The sequence below is a fragment of the Xiphophorus couchianus genome, chromosome 7 (assembly GCF_001444195.1).
Source record: "Xiphophorus couchianus chromosome 7, X_couchianus-1.0, whole genome shotgun sequence".
In the NCBI taxonomy this organism is placed as follows: domain Eukaryota; kingdom Metazoa; phylum Chordata; class Actinopteri; order Cyprinodontiformes; family Poeciliidae; genus Xiphophorus; species Xiphophorus couchianus.
Genome location: NC_040234.1, coordinates 36,642,693 through 36,658,826, shown reverse-complemented (window position 1 = coordinate 36,658,826; position 16,134 = coordinate 36,642,693). Strand labels below are relative to the sequence as shown.

Genomic DNA, 16,134 nt, shown 5'->3' with positions numbered 1-16,134 from the left:
TGCTGACTTGCTGTTGACATTAGCATTTAGTAAATTAAATATTTAGTTATAAAGCTAAATATGCAAAATATTAGCAAGTTAGCAAACTAAATATTTACCTATCTTGCTAACTATATAGTCAACTAAATATGTAACCAACTCAATAATTAGTAAGCTAAATATTTGAGGCTAAAAAATAAGAATTTGAAGTGAATATTAAACTAAATATTTATCTCCCTAAAGCGCTGATGACCTGATTTCTGATGAGGAAGACAATGGAATCTTCATCATAACGTTATTTAACAGGAAGTGGAGAAAGCCAGATGATGAGTCAGCAGGTTTTATGAAAACTCAGTTTTTATTTTACTGGAATAAATAAAAAAATTATCCAAACTTTTTTGTTCTTAGGAAACAAAACAATTAAAATCTTGTTTCTGTAAGAAAATTAAGGAAAAACTAATTCAGTTCTCTGCAACTCAAGTTTAGTAAAAGCTGAGTCACAAGGACGAGGCAGAACATTATGACCACTGGAGACGCAGTGAGAGCGATGGCCGGAGGCTCTTAAAGGGACAGTCTGCAGAATATCAAGATGTCCAGTGAGAAAATCCATTAAAATAATTTCTACTAAAATGTCCGGACATGGCTCAGACGGACGCCGGTCGTAATGTTCTGCCTGATCGGCACAAACCATCAGTGAGGTTTATTATTTCAGGAGTCATAAAATAAACATCAGAACCAGATGGAACCGGTCCGATGGAGCCAACAGGAAGAATTGGGTCAGAACCCGTCCACGTCCAGAACCAGCTTCCTGTCGCTTCTCCTTCCTGGAAGGAAACCCAGAACCGCTCCCAGGTTCTGGTTCTGGTGCTCAGGAGTCCAGCAGGCTGGAGAACCAGCTGTGGTCCAGTTTCCTGACCCGCCTCAGCTCCCTGACCTGGGCTCTGCTCAGAACCGGGCCGGCGCTGTCCGTCTCCAGCGGCGCCTCCTCTGACCGTGTGGCTCTGGTTTCCATTTCCTCGTCTGAATCTTCCTCCTCCTCCTCCTCCTCCTCCTCCATGTCGCTGGGCGTTTCTCCAGCTGAGGTTTTCTTTTCCCTGGAGGAACGGTGGAAACGTTAGCATGACTCAGCAGGAAAACAACTCAGGCAGATCCTGTTGCAGCAGTTTTCTGTGCCGAGTCATGCTGAACTTTCTGTTGGATGTTTGAACCGGTTCCTCCAGGTTTCGGACCCAAACGCTTCGTCAGCAGATTCTGGATCACGTTTAGTCTCATTGTTTCAGATCAATTTAACAAACTGCTGTTTGTTTCTGTAACTGAATCTATGAAACGTTTCATGAACCAACATGCTGTGAGAAACCATTAATCCAAGTCACAATTTTCACCATTTAATCATTTCTAAATGTTTAAATTGTAATCAGTTTTGGTTCTGACCTGGTTTCCGTGGCGACGCCGAGCAGAGCCTCCATGAAGGCGGAGCAGAGCGCGGCGGCGGCCGGCAGGACGTGAGCCGGACTCTGCAGCAGCTGCAACGACAACGAGCCGCTCAGTCAGTCAACCTGCTACTACTTCCTGTTTCCTACTTCCTGCTTCCTGTTTCTTCAGTGGAGGGAAGTCGGACCTCTCTGACTGCAGCAGAACCTCCAGACGGTGCCGGGAGCTCGGCGGGCAGGCCGACCGCTTGGTGGTGGGGTGGGCGTTTCCCCAGCAACAGCTGGAAGGGCGTCATGGCAACGCTGTCGTCAACCACGAGCTGTAAAGGAGGAGAAAAGACGGGGAAGCAAATGCTGTGAGAACAGAACCGGGTCGGACATTCGGGTCGACACGTCCTGATGGCATGGAGATGGAAACGCTTTGCAGACAAATTGGTTTATTTGTTTTTACGTTAAAATGCAATTAAAATGTTTTACTGAGTTTTAACAAGAGAAATGTTCGAACAATGTCCAGAATTTAAGAATCATCTTAAAAGAATTGTCGCTCTGTCAGCATGGAGCTGCAGCACTCACTGGGAAAATGAACGTTTTCTTTTTCTGAGTCTGTTTATTATTTTTATCTCATTTCTTAAAGTACGGTGGCTGACAGGTTCAAATGGCAGCAAACACAGGAATGAATGTTAATTACAAATCAATAACTGGACAGGAAGTAGCATGTTATCAAGACGTGTAAAGTATGATGTAAAGAGTGGATAAGACCAGGAATTCTTTGAGTAAAGCTAACTGAGTCAAAGTTAACATTAAAAGCTACGTTTATGCTATCATTTCTAGTGTCAACATGGAGGTTAAAGGTCAAGCTCTCTCTTTCCAGGCAGACAGAGCAGGTATCTACAAGCTCACCTGTTTGCTTGCAGCCATCAGCCGTTCTTCCTCTGCTCTGGTGCTGAAGGTCAGCAGGTCCTGCACAGGAGAGACAGCATGATAAAACCTGCTGGAGTTTTAATATAAAACCTGCTGGAGTTTAGTATAAAACCTGCTGGAGTTTAGGATAAAACCCGCTGGAGTTTAGGATAAAACCCGCTGGAGTTTAGGATAAAACCCGCTGGAGTTTAGGATAAAACCTGCAGGAGTTTAGGATAAAACCCGCTGGAGTTTAGGATAAAACCCGCTGGAGTTTAGGATAAAACCCGCTGGAGTTTAGGATAAAACCCGCTGGAGTTTAGGATAAAACCCGCTGGAGTTTAGGATAAAACCTGCTGGAGTTTAGGATAAAACCCGCTGGAGTTTAGGATAAAACCCGCTGGAGTTTAGGATAAAACCTGCTGGAGTTTAGGATAAAACCTGCTGGAGTTTAGGATAAAACCCGCTGGAGTTTAGGATAAAACCTGCAGGAGTTTAGGATAAAACCCGCTGGAGTTTAGGATAAAACCCGCTGGAGTTTAGGATAAAACCCGCTGGAGTTTAGGATAAAACCTGCTGGAGTTTAGGATAAAACCCGCTGGAGTTTAGGATAAAACCCGCTGGAGTTTAGGATAAAACCTGCTGGAGTTTAGGATAAAACCCGCTGGAGTTTAGGATAAAACCTGCTGGAGTTTAGGATAAAACCTGCTGGAGTTTAAGATAAAACCTGCTGGAGTTTAGGATAAAACCTGCTGGAGTTTAGGATAAAACCTGCAGGAGTTTTAATATAAAACCTGCTGGAGTTTAGTATAAAACCTGCTGGAGTTTAGGATAAAACCTGCAGGAGTTTTAATATAAAACCTGCTGGAGTTTAGGATAAAACCTGCTGGAGTTTAGGATAAAACCCGCTGGAGTTTAGGATAAAACCCGCTGGAGTTTAGGATAAAACCTGCTGGAGTTTAGGATAAAACCCGCTGGAGTTTAGGATAAAACCTGCTGGAGTTTAGGATAAAACCTGCTGGAGTTTAGGATAAAACCTGCTGGAGTTTAGGATAAAACCTGCAGGAGTTTTAATATAAAACCTGCTAGAGTTTAGGATAAAACCTGCGGGAGTTTAAGATAAAACCTGCTGGAGTTTAGTATAAAACCTGCTAGAGTTTAGGATAAAACCTGCTAGAGTTTAGGATAAAACCTGCAGGAGTTTTAATATAAAACCTGCTGGAGTTTAGTATAAAACCTGCTAGAGTTTAGGATAAAACATGCGGGAGTTTAAGATAAAACCTGCTAGAGTTTAGGATAAAACATGCGGGAGTTTAAGATAAAACCTGCTAGAGTTTAGGATAAAACCTGCTAGAGTTTAAGATAAAACCTGCAGGAGTTTAGGATAAAACCCGCTGGAGTTTAGGATAAAACCCGCTGGAGTTTAGGATAAAACCCACTGGAGTTTAGGATAAAACCCACTGGAGTTTTAATATAAAACCTGCTGGAGTTTAGGATAAAACCTGCTAGAGTTTAAGATAAAACCTGCTAGAGTTTAGGATAAAACCCGCTGGAGTTTAAGATAAAACCTGCTAGAGTTTAGGATAAAACCTGCTAGAGTTTAAGATAAAACCTGCAGGAGTTTAGGATAAAACCCGCTGGAGTTTAGGATAAAACCCACTGGAGTTTAGGATAAAACCCACTGGAGTTTTAATATAAAACCTGCTGGAGTTTAGGATAAAACCCACTGGAGTTTAGGATAAAACCCGCTGGAGTTTAGGATAAAACCCACTGGAGTTTTAATATAAAACCCGCTGGAGTTTAGGATAAAACCCGCTGGAGTTTAGGATAAAACCCGCTGGAGTTTAGGATAAAACCCACTGGAGTTTTAATATAAAACCCGCTGGAGTTTAGGATAAAACCCGCTGGAGTTTAGGATAAAACCTGCTAGAGTTTAGGATAAAACCTGCTAGAGTTTAGGATAAAACCTGCTGGTGGTTTATTGTAACCCTCAGCAGGGTTTGTATTCTCAGAAAGATGGAACGGTTTTCTTGGAAGCGGCCGGGCGTCAGAGTGGGACCTCTCTCCCACAGCGTGAGCTTGCTGCTGATTGGCCGATATTTGGCCCATTTGTTTACCATGAGCGGCGTCAGGAAGTAGAGCTGTGAGCGGTTCAGCCACCTGCTGCTCTCCTCGCAGCTCTCTAGCGCCACCTCCCTGGGGGCGAAGACGGCGCGGCTCACCCGCCCCGAGCACACGGCCTTCTGGGAAAACAGCGGCCGCGGCTCGCTGGGCTTGAAGACAAAAACTGGAAAACAAAGGAGAGGTGTAACCATGGTGATGAAACCGGCTCTCCTGCAGCCTCCTCTCTCGGAGTTGCAGCTAAAACTAGTGCTGAGGTTTAATATGTGATTTATTTTCTCTGCTCCCAGAGGTCCAAACATCTCGGCTGCAGTGAGACCCGACACAACAACAGATTTTACTGGAGGATAGGAATTATTATGACAAACAATAATATTGTTGTTTGAAGACCATTTTCCAATAATATAATGATAATAAGATAATAATGCAAGTTCACCCACTAATAAACTTTCATTTTGTAAAGAACATTTAAAACAGAACATTAAATATCCGGATCAGGGCTGGTCCAAACCTTTCTGGGGCCCTCAGCAGATTTTTATGTGGGGCCCCTGTACCGACATGATGCGTCATCATTAACTAGCTAACTAGCATTAGCATGATTATCTTACTATGGCTGCTTTAACATTACAGGAGTAACTAAAAAACAGGATTTAGATTTTGGAATACAGAATGACATTTAAACATGTTGTATTATTTTAAATAACATCAGCTGATAAAAACTAAATTTAACAAGTTTAACAGATTAATCATTATTTGTGTAGCAACAAAAAATATATAGAAATTGTTTTTCCATGTGTAATAGTATTTAGTTTGTATTAATCAATGTTATTGTAAATATATATATATATAATTAAGCAGCTGCTTGGAACCCAGCTGCTTAATTCACATATGATCCAAATTAAAGCACAACAATCTAAAAACAAATAAAACAGAAATAAAACCTGAAAACAACAGAAACCATAAATAAAATGGATTATGAAATCTCCCTAAACAAAATTTCTCTTCAAAAAATATTAATGAGAACAGAAATTATTGATCTAATTTTAACTTATCATTGATTGATTGACTGATAGATTGCTGGTTGCAACAAGCTTAGCTGCAGTTAGCATAAAGTGAAGCAGCAGCCATCAGTTCTCCTGCATCTCTGGGTAAATAAAGCTGAGCGCTGGTTGGACGTACGGTCTGTGTTCCCGTCCTGGTGGCAGAAGGCGGCCATGTTGTCAGACAGCGGGTCTGCCAGCAGCAGGCTCACCTCCATGGACGTGCTCCACTCCACTGCAGGACAAACAGGAAACAGGAAGCAGGTTCAGTTCAAACAGCTTGCTAACCTGACTGCCTGATAGCTAACTAGCCAGTTGGCTAATGCTAGCGTTCTTGGCACTAGCATTAGCCAACTCTCTAAGATCAGCTTCTTTGTTATTGTAATACTTCAGTTTTCCTGCTGAAGCTGAATCTGATTAAATGAGCGTTTGGTTCTTGTCTTTATCCTGAGCCAAGATAAAGACAGGAGACATGTGTTAGCGTGTTGCGCACATGGTGGCGCTGTGGAGGCTTACAGGAGCAGGTGAGGAGGTTCCAGCAGCACAGCTGGTTGCAGCTGGTTGTTCCCAGGAGAAACTTGGAGCAGCTCAGCCGGCTGAAGCAGAGATCCCTGATGGAGGAGGAAACGTCACTCACACATCATCTGCTCTTTAAAAATAACAAAATCCACTTTTTAACTCATCTTATTGTGAATCTGGGAGTTTGTCTGCGTTTCTCCTGCTGCTGCAGGTTTTTCAATCCTTTCAGTTTTCTCTTTTATGTTCTTCTATGTTTTTTGAACTGTTACATCACAGTATTTGCAGCAGAACTGAAATTCCAGATACTTTTTAGTCCAAGTTCAAAGACACCAAAGCTACAAGTCAAAATGTTTGGTTGTCTGTTGAATTAACCCACTCAAGTCATGACACTGTGGACGTCCTGGCTGCTGTTTTGCTAGCAGTAGCATCGTGCTAATGCTAGCGTTATATGCTAGGATGTTTTGAATATTATTAGTACATCAACAGTTTGTTGTTTCTGCCATTTTTATCTTGGGAACCTGTGATCTAAACGCAGTCAGTGAGGTTTGCTAACTCAGTAGAAGCCTTGTGTTCATTCATGTTTCTCCAACACGTTTGTCTGGATGAACTGGAGGGGGCGGGGCCTGACGTACCTCATTTACATTTAAAGAGACGGTACCAAAACAAGTTGATATCAAACACAGCTCAGGTCAGAGGTCAAAGAGGAACCTGAGGAGCTACAATAACCAGAAATTCAGACCAAAACAAACAGCTCAGCTTTAACTAGGCCACAACTGGAGGATTTAAACATGAAATGATTCAAAAATCCTTCAAGCCAAGAGACCACCAACTGTTACTGTTTATTATGGGCCGGTTCTGATCTCATTCTGAGGATTTTTATGGAAACCCTCAGAACTGAGGTGAGAGCCTCAGTTTCCATGGTTTCCTCTGGTCCGGCAGCCGTCGACTAGATCAGCGTATGGTTTCCAGAGGGCTGACCTCTATAGGCAGCCGTTATATAAGAGAGGCACCTCACAGCTGTAACAACAGCTGGAAATGAGCTTCTTCCTGCTTCAAACGTCTCATTTTAACTCTGAGGAGGTCCGAGAGTTTTAGCCGACCCGCCTGGTTCTTACAAACTCAAACATTTTCCTCTGATCAGCTTCAATCTGAGCGCTGCAGGTCACCACTCCCTAAAGAAAAAGAGTCACTCGGTTTATTCTGTGGCTGAATGTGGATTATTTCATAATGAGCCGAGCAGAACCGGGCGGCACGGTTCTGGTGTCCTCTGTGACCCGGAGCTCCATGTGAGCCCAGGAACAGCTGCCAACATTACAGCAGAAACTGCAGCCAGTTCCTGCTGGGTCAGCTCACAATGAGGAAGGCCTAAAAAAACATCCAGAAATAAAAGAAAACCTCCCAGTTTAGAGACTGCAGGTGATTTTCATAACGGAGATTTATAGATTCAGGTCTGAAAAGCTCAGAAACAGTTTTCAGTTCATGACCAACATGTTCTGATCCGGTGCAGATCTCAACAGAAATTAATAAAGCAAATTAAATTCAGATCAGACATGAGGAAGCTCTCTGTGAATTATTATTACAGGTCCGATCCAGAGGAAGATGCAGCAGCAACACCGCTGCTGTTCTGTCCTGATCACAGCTAGCTAACCAGATGCTCATGATGCTAGCAGCAATATGTTTGCTGATCTACAGAAACATTCCTCCAGTTGGACGTCAGAAGGAGATTAACGTATTAAACTCTTAAACCTTTTGCATATCAAAACCTGTATGCAGTGAAACATGCACACGCCTCCAAATTGCACCCACACTCGGCTGTGCTGGTTGCTGGGAGACCAACTGAAGTCCTGAATTCTTCAGACTGTAAAGCGTAAAGTGGCTCGTCTGTTTGGTTGACCTAAAACTGTTTTTAGCACAGCTATAATGTGGTTTTATTAAAGATTTAACAGGAAATAATCATTTAAATTCTAAGCAAGTAGAAATGTTAAACATTTTGTTCCCGATTAATGAAAACCGTATAAAAATCTGGGATATTTCACTGTACAAAATAATCCCTAAAGATAACAGTTTGAGACTAACAGCAAACTGGCTCATATTTCAGGTCATTATTAAATAATCTGTTAAAAACAACAAACAGTGATGAATTAATTGACAAACAAAATACTAAAAGCATCAAAAAGGTTTTGCTTCATAAATAATCCTTGGTGAACACAGATTTTCTCCCTTTATTGAGTATAAATATATGTTTTTGTGCTCTGGCGCCCCTAGTGGTTAAATGTGTCACAGCAACAAAAGGAATTGGCCATAAATGTGTGAATAATAAACCATTTTAATGTGCTTCAAACTTTCCATCTCTTTTATGTAAACAATAAAAGAAGATTAAAAAATAAGTTTAAATCAGGGATGCCCAGAGTGTGGCTCGGGGGCCATTTACAGCCCTCTGGATGATTTTCTTTGGCCTTTCTGGCCACAATTGAAAAATGGAGCAAATTTGTGATTAATTTGAGATTTTTACGGACAGATAAAATCTATTTATTTAGGTATTAAGGTTCCTGTTTTACCTGATGTTGCCCGGCGGCTGCGACAGCGTGAGCAGTAGCTCCCAGGAGGCGGGGCTCCAGACGGTAACCACTTCCTGGAAGCCGACGGCCAGCAGTGAGCCGTCAGCGGAGAAACAGCAGCGCTGCGGCGCAAGGCCGTGATAGGCCGACACGAAGTCACATGACCAGGAAGGACCGCCGTCTGGAGACGGGACAGTCAGACTGTTACCAACTAAAGTTTGACAATTCCAGATTAACAGCAACATTAACAGATTAATTAATCTGTTAATTAACATTAATCTGACATTAATTAATATGTTAATCTGTTAATTAACATTAATCGGTTAATTAACAGATTAATGTTTTTTATTATTATTATCAATTTGGCTTATTTGATTGTTTTGACATTTTTAATTTTGGAAGAAACAAAAGAAAAGAAATGAAGAAAGAAATAAAGTTTCAGATTTTCGTCGTCCCTCCAGTCAGTCGTGACGTTGGGGTCAAAGGTTAATCCCAGTATGGAGACCAGCAGGCCTCAGATTAAAGACAGATTACTGTCAGTCTGGACCCGGTCCAGCTGGGTTCTCACCGTCCGGGTGGGCCGGCGCCGCCAGCCCCCAGGCTTTGAAAAGTCCGTCTTGGCCGCAGGAGACCAGCAGGGAGGTCTGGCCGCGGGCCGCCGGGTCAAAGGTCACGGCCGTAATCCGGGCCTCGTGGGGCGTTGAGACGGTGGTGTTCAGAACGAAGCTGGAGCGAAGAGAGAGAGAAACGTCAGAGGTTCTGGAGGTTCTGGACCGCCTCGGCGAGGAAGACCTAGGTACCTCTGGCTCGGCTCATCGAACGCCCACAGCTTCAGATTAAGCTCCGCCTCCGCCGTTTCCTGCTTCCGCTCCTCCACCGTGGCCAACCAGGCGCCAGCGCCATCCAGTGTCGCCATGACAACCTGGAACTGGTCCAGACCCTCCTGGTGAATGAACTCCTGCTGCACCACGTCCAGCTGGGGGGGATTAGTACATCACAGATTATAATTCACCAGATCAAACCCTCATATATATAAATTATCAACTCAGGTCTCCAGATTAAACCCAGATTAAACCTTCAGGTCTCCAGATTAAACCCAGATTAAGCTTGGTTCCAGTCTCACGTTGAACAGTAGTCTGTCTCTGTGGAGGGAGTAGAACTGCAGGTGACCCGGTTTCCCGTTCAGAACCAGAGCTTTGCTGCGCGGGTCGACCATCAGGTCCGTCTGGACGGCTTCGCCTGCAGAGACGCGCGGAGATAACAGTGTTGCTACGGCAACCAGATCAGGAGACGAGGTGAATTAAAACATCTCCGCTTTATTCCAACCAATAAGGTCGAGCGTCTCAGATGAAAAAAAAGTTTTTAAAATCAGAATAAAATGATGCGACCAGATTCTGATCAGAATCTGAGCTGACCTTTGACTAGACCCTGAATGATGGACGACACTTTCACACAACTCTGGATGACAGTGATTTCTGGACAAAAAACAGAAAAATATCAACATCAAAGAAACGCTGCAGCAGATCAATAAGGACGCAGTCCGAAAGTACACAAAGAAAGTACACCCTCCAACTTCACAAAGAAAGTACACCCTGCTTCACTTTCCGGTTTCTGAAAGGAGAATAAAACTTCTGAGACAAACATCCTCTGAACAGATGAGACAAATACAGACAGCAGGATGTCCAACTCAGCCAGAACCGATCTGATCCGACCAGAACCGATCCAACCAGAACCGATCCGATCTGACCAGAACTTACCGACTCTCAACAGATATTAATAAAACTTATGAAAAGCTCAGATTTAAAGATATATTAGCAAATGTAGGTTAAAGCAGTTTTTCTGTTTTATTGATGAAATTATTTCATTTCTACAATAATTGAAAATTTTTATGTAACAACAAGAAGCTGCAGAGTTTAACTTCTATTAAAACATTTTTATATATTTGTTCAGACTGTCACTAAGTTGTGACATCTTGTTATAAGACAGATAATCTGTGAAAAAGTCCGTCTGCTCCCAGTGATAACTATAAACAGCCAACCAGAGCCAGGAGGTGGGGCTTAGCGCTGTCAATCATCTCATGTACTCTCTGCTAAATGTGTCGCTAGTGGAGAAACTTCTCACCATTACAGGAAAACCGTTTATATGCTGTCATCAGTGGCTACGCTAACTAGCCTTAGCATTAACAAATGGAGGATGATTGACAGCGCTAAGCCCCGCCTCCTGGCTCTGATTGGCTGTCAACGCTGGGAGCTCAGGGAGGAAATCAATAATTTCACAGATTATCTGTCTCATAACAAAATGTGTCAACATGGTGACAGTTTTAACAAATATGGAAGAAACATTTTATAAAAGTTACTGCAGCTTTAAGTGAACCCACGGAGGGTGTACTTTCTTTTCCCCAAGAGCGTTTTCTGTTAGTTACTGTTGTCGCTGTGGGAGGTGCAGAACAGCGCCCCGTCTGGTGACACGGCGATGTGCGTGATGGCGGCGCCGAGGCGCGGCAGGAAGTCCTGCTGGCTCTCCTGCTGGTACTGCCACTGGACCAGAACCGACTCCACGCCGCCGCTCAACAGGTTGGAGCCTGGTGGGAACAACGGCAACACAGAGGGTCAAAAAACGCCAGCGGGACGCGAAGAGGCGGCGGTGGGACGTGCTGAGGAGGCGGAGGGACGCGCTGCGGCGGCATTACCTTCAGGAGTGAAGCGCAGCGCGCGCACAGCGCCGTGGTGCCAGTGCAGGGTGCGGTAGGTGTACTCCCTCTTCTGGTCGAAGTTTCTCCTGAAAGGTCGCAGAGGTCAGAGTTCACCAGGAGCAGGAAGTTCAACCCAGACCAGAGGGACTCACCAGAGCCGAATCTTTCCGTCTTCGTGTCCCGTGGCGACGCAGTCGTCCGTCGGGTGGCAGGCGACGCAGGTGAAGGTGTTGCTGCGGCCGCTGCAGCTGTTTTCCTTCAGAGAGAATCTGGAAGCGCAGCAGCAAAAAATCGATAATTTATCATAAAAAATCATCAGCTATCGTTATCACTTATTCTTATTTATTGTAAAATATTTCAATTTATCATTATTATTTATTGAGAAAAGTTTATTGTCATGATACAAATTTTGCTTCATATTCTCGATAAACTTAATGTTTTTTTTTTTACAAACAGACAAAAATGTTATTCATATTAACTTCGCTGCCTGATCTATTAACAATTAATCAGACAGCTGAACCAACCTGAAGGACTTCTGCTTCTTGAAGAAGAAGATCTGCAGCTGAACGCCGTTAGTGGAGGCCACATACTCTCCCTGTGGGGAGACGGCAGCCAATCAGAGAGCAGAACAGGGCCGGGGGAGAGAGAGAGAGAGGGACGCACCGCTCTGCCGAAGGCGACAGTCGCCGGGTTGGGGCTGACGTCAGAGAGGACGGCGGAGAGGTCAGAGGTCTCCACCAGCTGGCCGGCGGTCTGAGGGAGATGAACGGCCAGGAGTTGGAGAGAATCTGCAACCAGAGAGAGATGAGATTTTATTTACAAATTTAGAATAGAATAGAATAGAATTCAACTTTATTGTCATTGCACTGTCACAAGTACAAGCAACAAGATGTAGTTTGCATCTATCCAGAAGTGCTCTACGAGATATAAATATTTATTCACAGATGTACAAGACTATGTATGTATGGACTATAAGGGGTTATAGCAAGAGGTATAGATATTGTGTATAGATATAAATATGGGAGCTATATGCACAGATTATACTGATTATACATAAGAATGTTAGGGAACGGATTATAGATAAATAATGGCAGATAAAATTTACAGGTTGTATGTGTGTGTGAAGAAAACAGTCCGTGATGTGTGTGTGTGTGTGTGTGTGTGTGAGGATAGTCCATGTGTTATTGTTGTATGAGAGGATAGGGGAGTACAGTCCTTATAGTTTATGTTTTATGTCAGGAGGCGTTCAAAAGCGTGACAGCTGTGGGAAAGAAGCTGTTCCGGTGCCTGGTGGTTCTGGTCCGTAGGCTTCTGTAGCGCCTCCCAGAGGGCAGGAGGGAAAAGAGTGTGTGTGCTGGGTGAGTGGAGTCCTTTGTGATTTTCCCGGCCCTTTTCAAACACGGCTTCCTGTAGATGTCCTTGATGGCAGGGAGCGTTGCCCCGGCGATATACTGGGCAGTTTTCACCACCCTCTGCAGCGCCTGCCGGTTGGAGACAGAGCAGTTCCCGTACCAAGCTGTAATACAGTTGGTGAGGATGCTCTCAATGGTGCAGCGGTAGAAGTTCGTGAGGATCTCTGAGGACAGGTGGTTCTTCCTCAGGGTCCTCATGAAGAAGAGGCGCTGATGCGCCTTAGCTTCTAGGCTAACTCTAGATCATATTTAATGAATAATTCTGTTTTTATGGGTGAAGATTCAGTTAAAAACACTGTTTCTGATCCATCTATGTTCATCTGAAGATAAACTAACAGATTCCTTCATGTCAACATTTCATTAAGCTTCATGCTTGTCCACCAGATGGCGCTACGTCCTCCATGTTCAAAATATGCCATAAGTTTCATATTTTTAACAGATGTTTGAAGTGTTTTACATGCCCATTTTGATTAATTAATAACATATATTTTGACACAATATTTTTTCTTTAACATACAAAGGTTGCAGTTGGAACCTTTATGTTCACTCGTTCCCAGTACGTCCATAAATCTGACGCACAGCTACATCTGCTAACAGAAGCGATGATGCTGCTTTCTCAGTTCATTTCTGCTTCTAAACAATCTGATTGGACGCTGAGAAAGACTATTGCTGTGTTCAAGATGTGCTAAAAGGAGTTAGCCTAGAAGCTAAGGTAAGGCAGCCTAAAATAGCACCTCAATGCTAACATGCAGCAGCTAACACTAATGTTAGCATCCACAGTTCACATTTCTTAAGAAGCTTCATAAATGATTTGGTGCCTGAATAACAGATTAAAAGCTAGAAATATCTTTGCTGTAAAATGTCTACCAAGGTTTTAACTTTACGTCTTAATGCAATAAAAAAACAAAAAAGCTGAAAAATATTCAGATGGAAGTAAAACAAAGAGAGTTCTAGACCAAAACTTCTCATTCAGCTGGAAGGAACTCAAACTTACCCAAAGTTTTGTGTCCTTTCGTTGGCGTGGCGATGAAGACGACGCCATCATGGCTGGCCGAGGCATAAATGGAGCAGATGGGATACCCGATGAGGTACGTCTGAAACAGGAAACAGGAAGAGAAGCTTCACTGATTTCACTGTAAAGTTGAATTCAGGTAAGTTTTTGAGTTAATAGCACCACAGAAGCAGAAGCGCAGCATGTAGCATTAGCTGCTAACGCCCAGACATACGCTGTCCTGCTAACACCAACTAAATATCTGACATTAGCTTTATAAACCGGACTAAAATAAGTCACTAACGTGGAGTCGGCCCTGTTAGAAACAGCCTGGTTCAGGTGGAACCAGCTCAGACAGGAAGTTAAAACCTGAAGGTTTAATCAACCTGATTGAACCTTCAGATGATGGAGGAAAAGTTTTTACCTTAATGAGGATCCCATCGGTGAAGTCCCAGAGCCTCACAGTGCCATCTGCTGAGCAGGAGTAGGCCTGCAGGTTTAACCACAGAATTCATTTCTAATAAAGCATCAAACATTCATTCAGTCCACAAAGGTAAGCTTGGTTTTGAACTAAGTTACTGAAATTAATTCCTTTTAATGAGACTCTAATGCATTGAGATGCATCTGGATTTCAATACAAAACACGTCTGACCTGCTGCTTTCACATCATCAGACACATTCACAGGTCAAAGGTTAGAAAACAAGATTATAAATCAAATATGATTTATGATATGGGTCACTCAGAATACATTTGAATTATAATAATCAGAGATTTGTGGTTTTCATCCTCTGGTTTATGGTATGGACACTGACTTGATTTTTACTTTTGAACTGAAAAAAAACAACTACATCCTTCTTTTATTTTACTTTTCTTCCTGAATGTTTTCATTCCTCAGCTGGATTACTGAGGGGCTCCATTGAAGTGAAGTCAGGTTATCTGCAGCTTTTCTCTCTCATCAGCCGTGGCTAACACAACAACACGATGAGTTCAGCACATCTGGATGTTTACCTGCAGATGGTTGGAAGGTCTGATCAGCACACCGGTCACCAGGTCCGTGTGGCCCCGCAGCTCCTGGACACACTCCTCGGTGACGGTACTGAACACCTTCACATTGTGTCCCGAAGCGCAGAGAAGGAACCTGCGGACACAAAACATCATCTTTCGGCTTCAATGGCAGGTTTTATAGTCATAATTGTGGTAACTCAGATTTTTGGGGGATTTATTGGTAAAGTTTCGTAGTAATGCAGATTTTATAGTCATAATTTTAGAGTAACGCATCATTCTGGCAGGTTTTATTTACATAATTTCACTGTAAAGTTGCATTCAGGTAAATTTTTGAGTTAATAGCGCCACAGAAGCAGAAGCGCAGCATGTAGCATTAGCTGCTAACGCTGAGACATCCGCTGTCCCGCTAACACCAACTAAATATCTGACATTAGCTTTATAAACCGGACTAAAATAAGTCACTAACCTGGAGTCGGAGCTTATAGCCGGCTCCCTGAAGGTTATATTACTGCCACCTTGGTGAACCACGCGGATTTCAGCCTGTTCAACCATGTTTTCATACCGGCTGACGTCATATCCGCCCGGTGTCTCTACGTAAAGCTTTCGGTTGGAACCTTACCGCCACCTGGCGAGCGGAAATGGCACTGAGGATGAAATGTTTTGAACGTAATCGACGTGGCCATGTTGGGACGGTCGTGTCGGACGTGTTCTGGCATTATGGGATGAAAAGAAACGAAATAATCAGCATCTGTTGGGTGAAGAAGACTCGGACTTCCTGTCATTCACTAACTGACTCATCGAGATTTCGTAATAAAAGGCTGAGAGTCATTCTTAGCAGTTTCTCTCAAACAGCTCAGTTTGTTATTTTTACTACAACTATCGACATGTTATTACTGTATTATTTCACTCTATATGGACTGTTCCATATAGTGGTTTGGAGCCACTCATGAGCTGCAAATGTAGTACGGATGTTTAATGATTTATTAATGCCGGTGGGATTACCTAAAACATACAACTGCATAAAGTTTAAAGAAGAAGAACTGGGAGCACAAGTCTGGATTTGTGCTCCAAATCCAAAACTTGTGGATTTGAAGCACAAATCCACAAGTTTTTCATTGGGTCAAAATTATCAAGTTTCTATTTGTTAAATTTTTCAGGTGATGAAATAGTTTAATGAGTCACTGAAAGGATAGCAGACCAGATGATAGTCCTTATTATGTCTGTCAGGCAATCAAACACTTTCTCCACTAGGTGTCAGCAGATCACAGTTTAAATTATTAACCGACTCTTAAAATTAAGTATTTAAATCAACTAAATTTACTGTTTTCCTTTCAAAACATTTTAAAGATGCCATCTCTGTTGAGGAATAAATTATGACACCCTCAAAGTTATTCCACTTAAAATGGCAACTATTACACGCGGCGCTTTGAAGAAAGTGTTTCCCGTTTAAGCTCTAACGTTTAGTTTGTTCTGACTGTGGGTGTCA

General features: G+C 43.0%; 1 protein-coding gene across 1 annotated transcript; it reads right to left on the bottom strand.

The window, feature by feature from the left end:
• Nucleotides 1–324: 324 nt before the first annotated feature.
• wdr75 (WD repeat domain 75) lies at nucleotides 325–15,244 on the bottom strand. The gene is made up of 21 exons (XM_028024196.1): nucleotides 15,115–15,244; nucleotides 14,652–14,781; nucleotides 14,067–14,132; nucleotides 13,646–13,745; nucleotides 11,903–12,027; nucleotides 11,764–11,834; nucleotides 11,392–11,508; nucleotides 11,237–11,325; nucleotides 10,970–11,128; nucleotides 9,963–10,022; nucleotides 9,671–9,786; nucleotides 9,348–9,523; nucleotides 9,116–9,273; nucleotides 8,548–8,728; nucleotides 5,987–6,081; nucleotides 5,610–5,705; nucleotides 4,427–4,596; nucleotides 2,310–2,369; nucleotides 1,598–1,729; nucleotides 1,411–1,502; nucleotides 325–1,073 (listed from the first exon to the last, which is right to left on the bottom strand). Exons 1-21 carry the CDS (start codon nucleotides 15,198–15,200, stop codon nucleotides 848–850), a joined length of 2,505 nt encoding a protein of 834 aa, XP_027879997.1. The 5' UTR covers nucleotides 15,201–15,244; the 3' UTR covers nucleotides 325–847.
• Nucleotides 15,245–16,134: the final 890 nt, after the last annotated feature.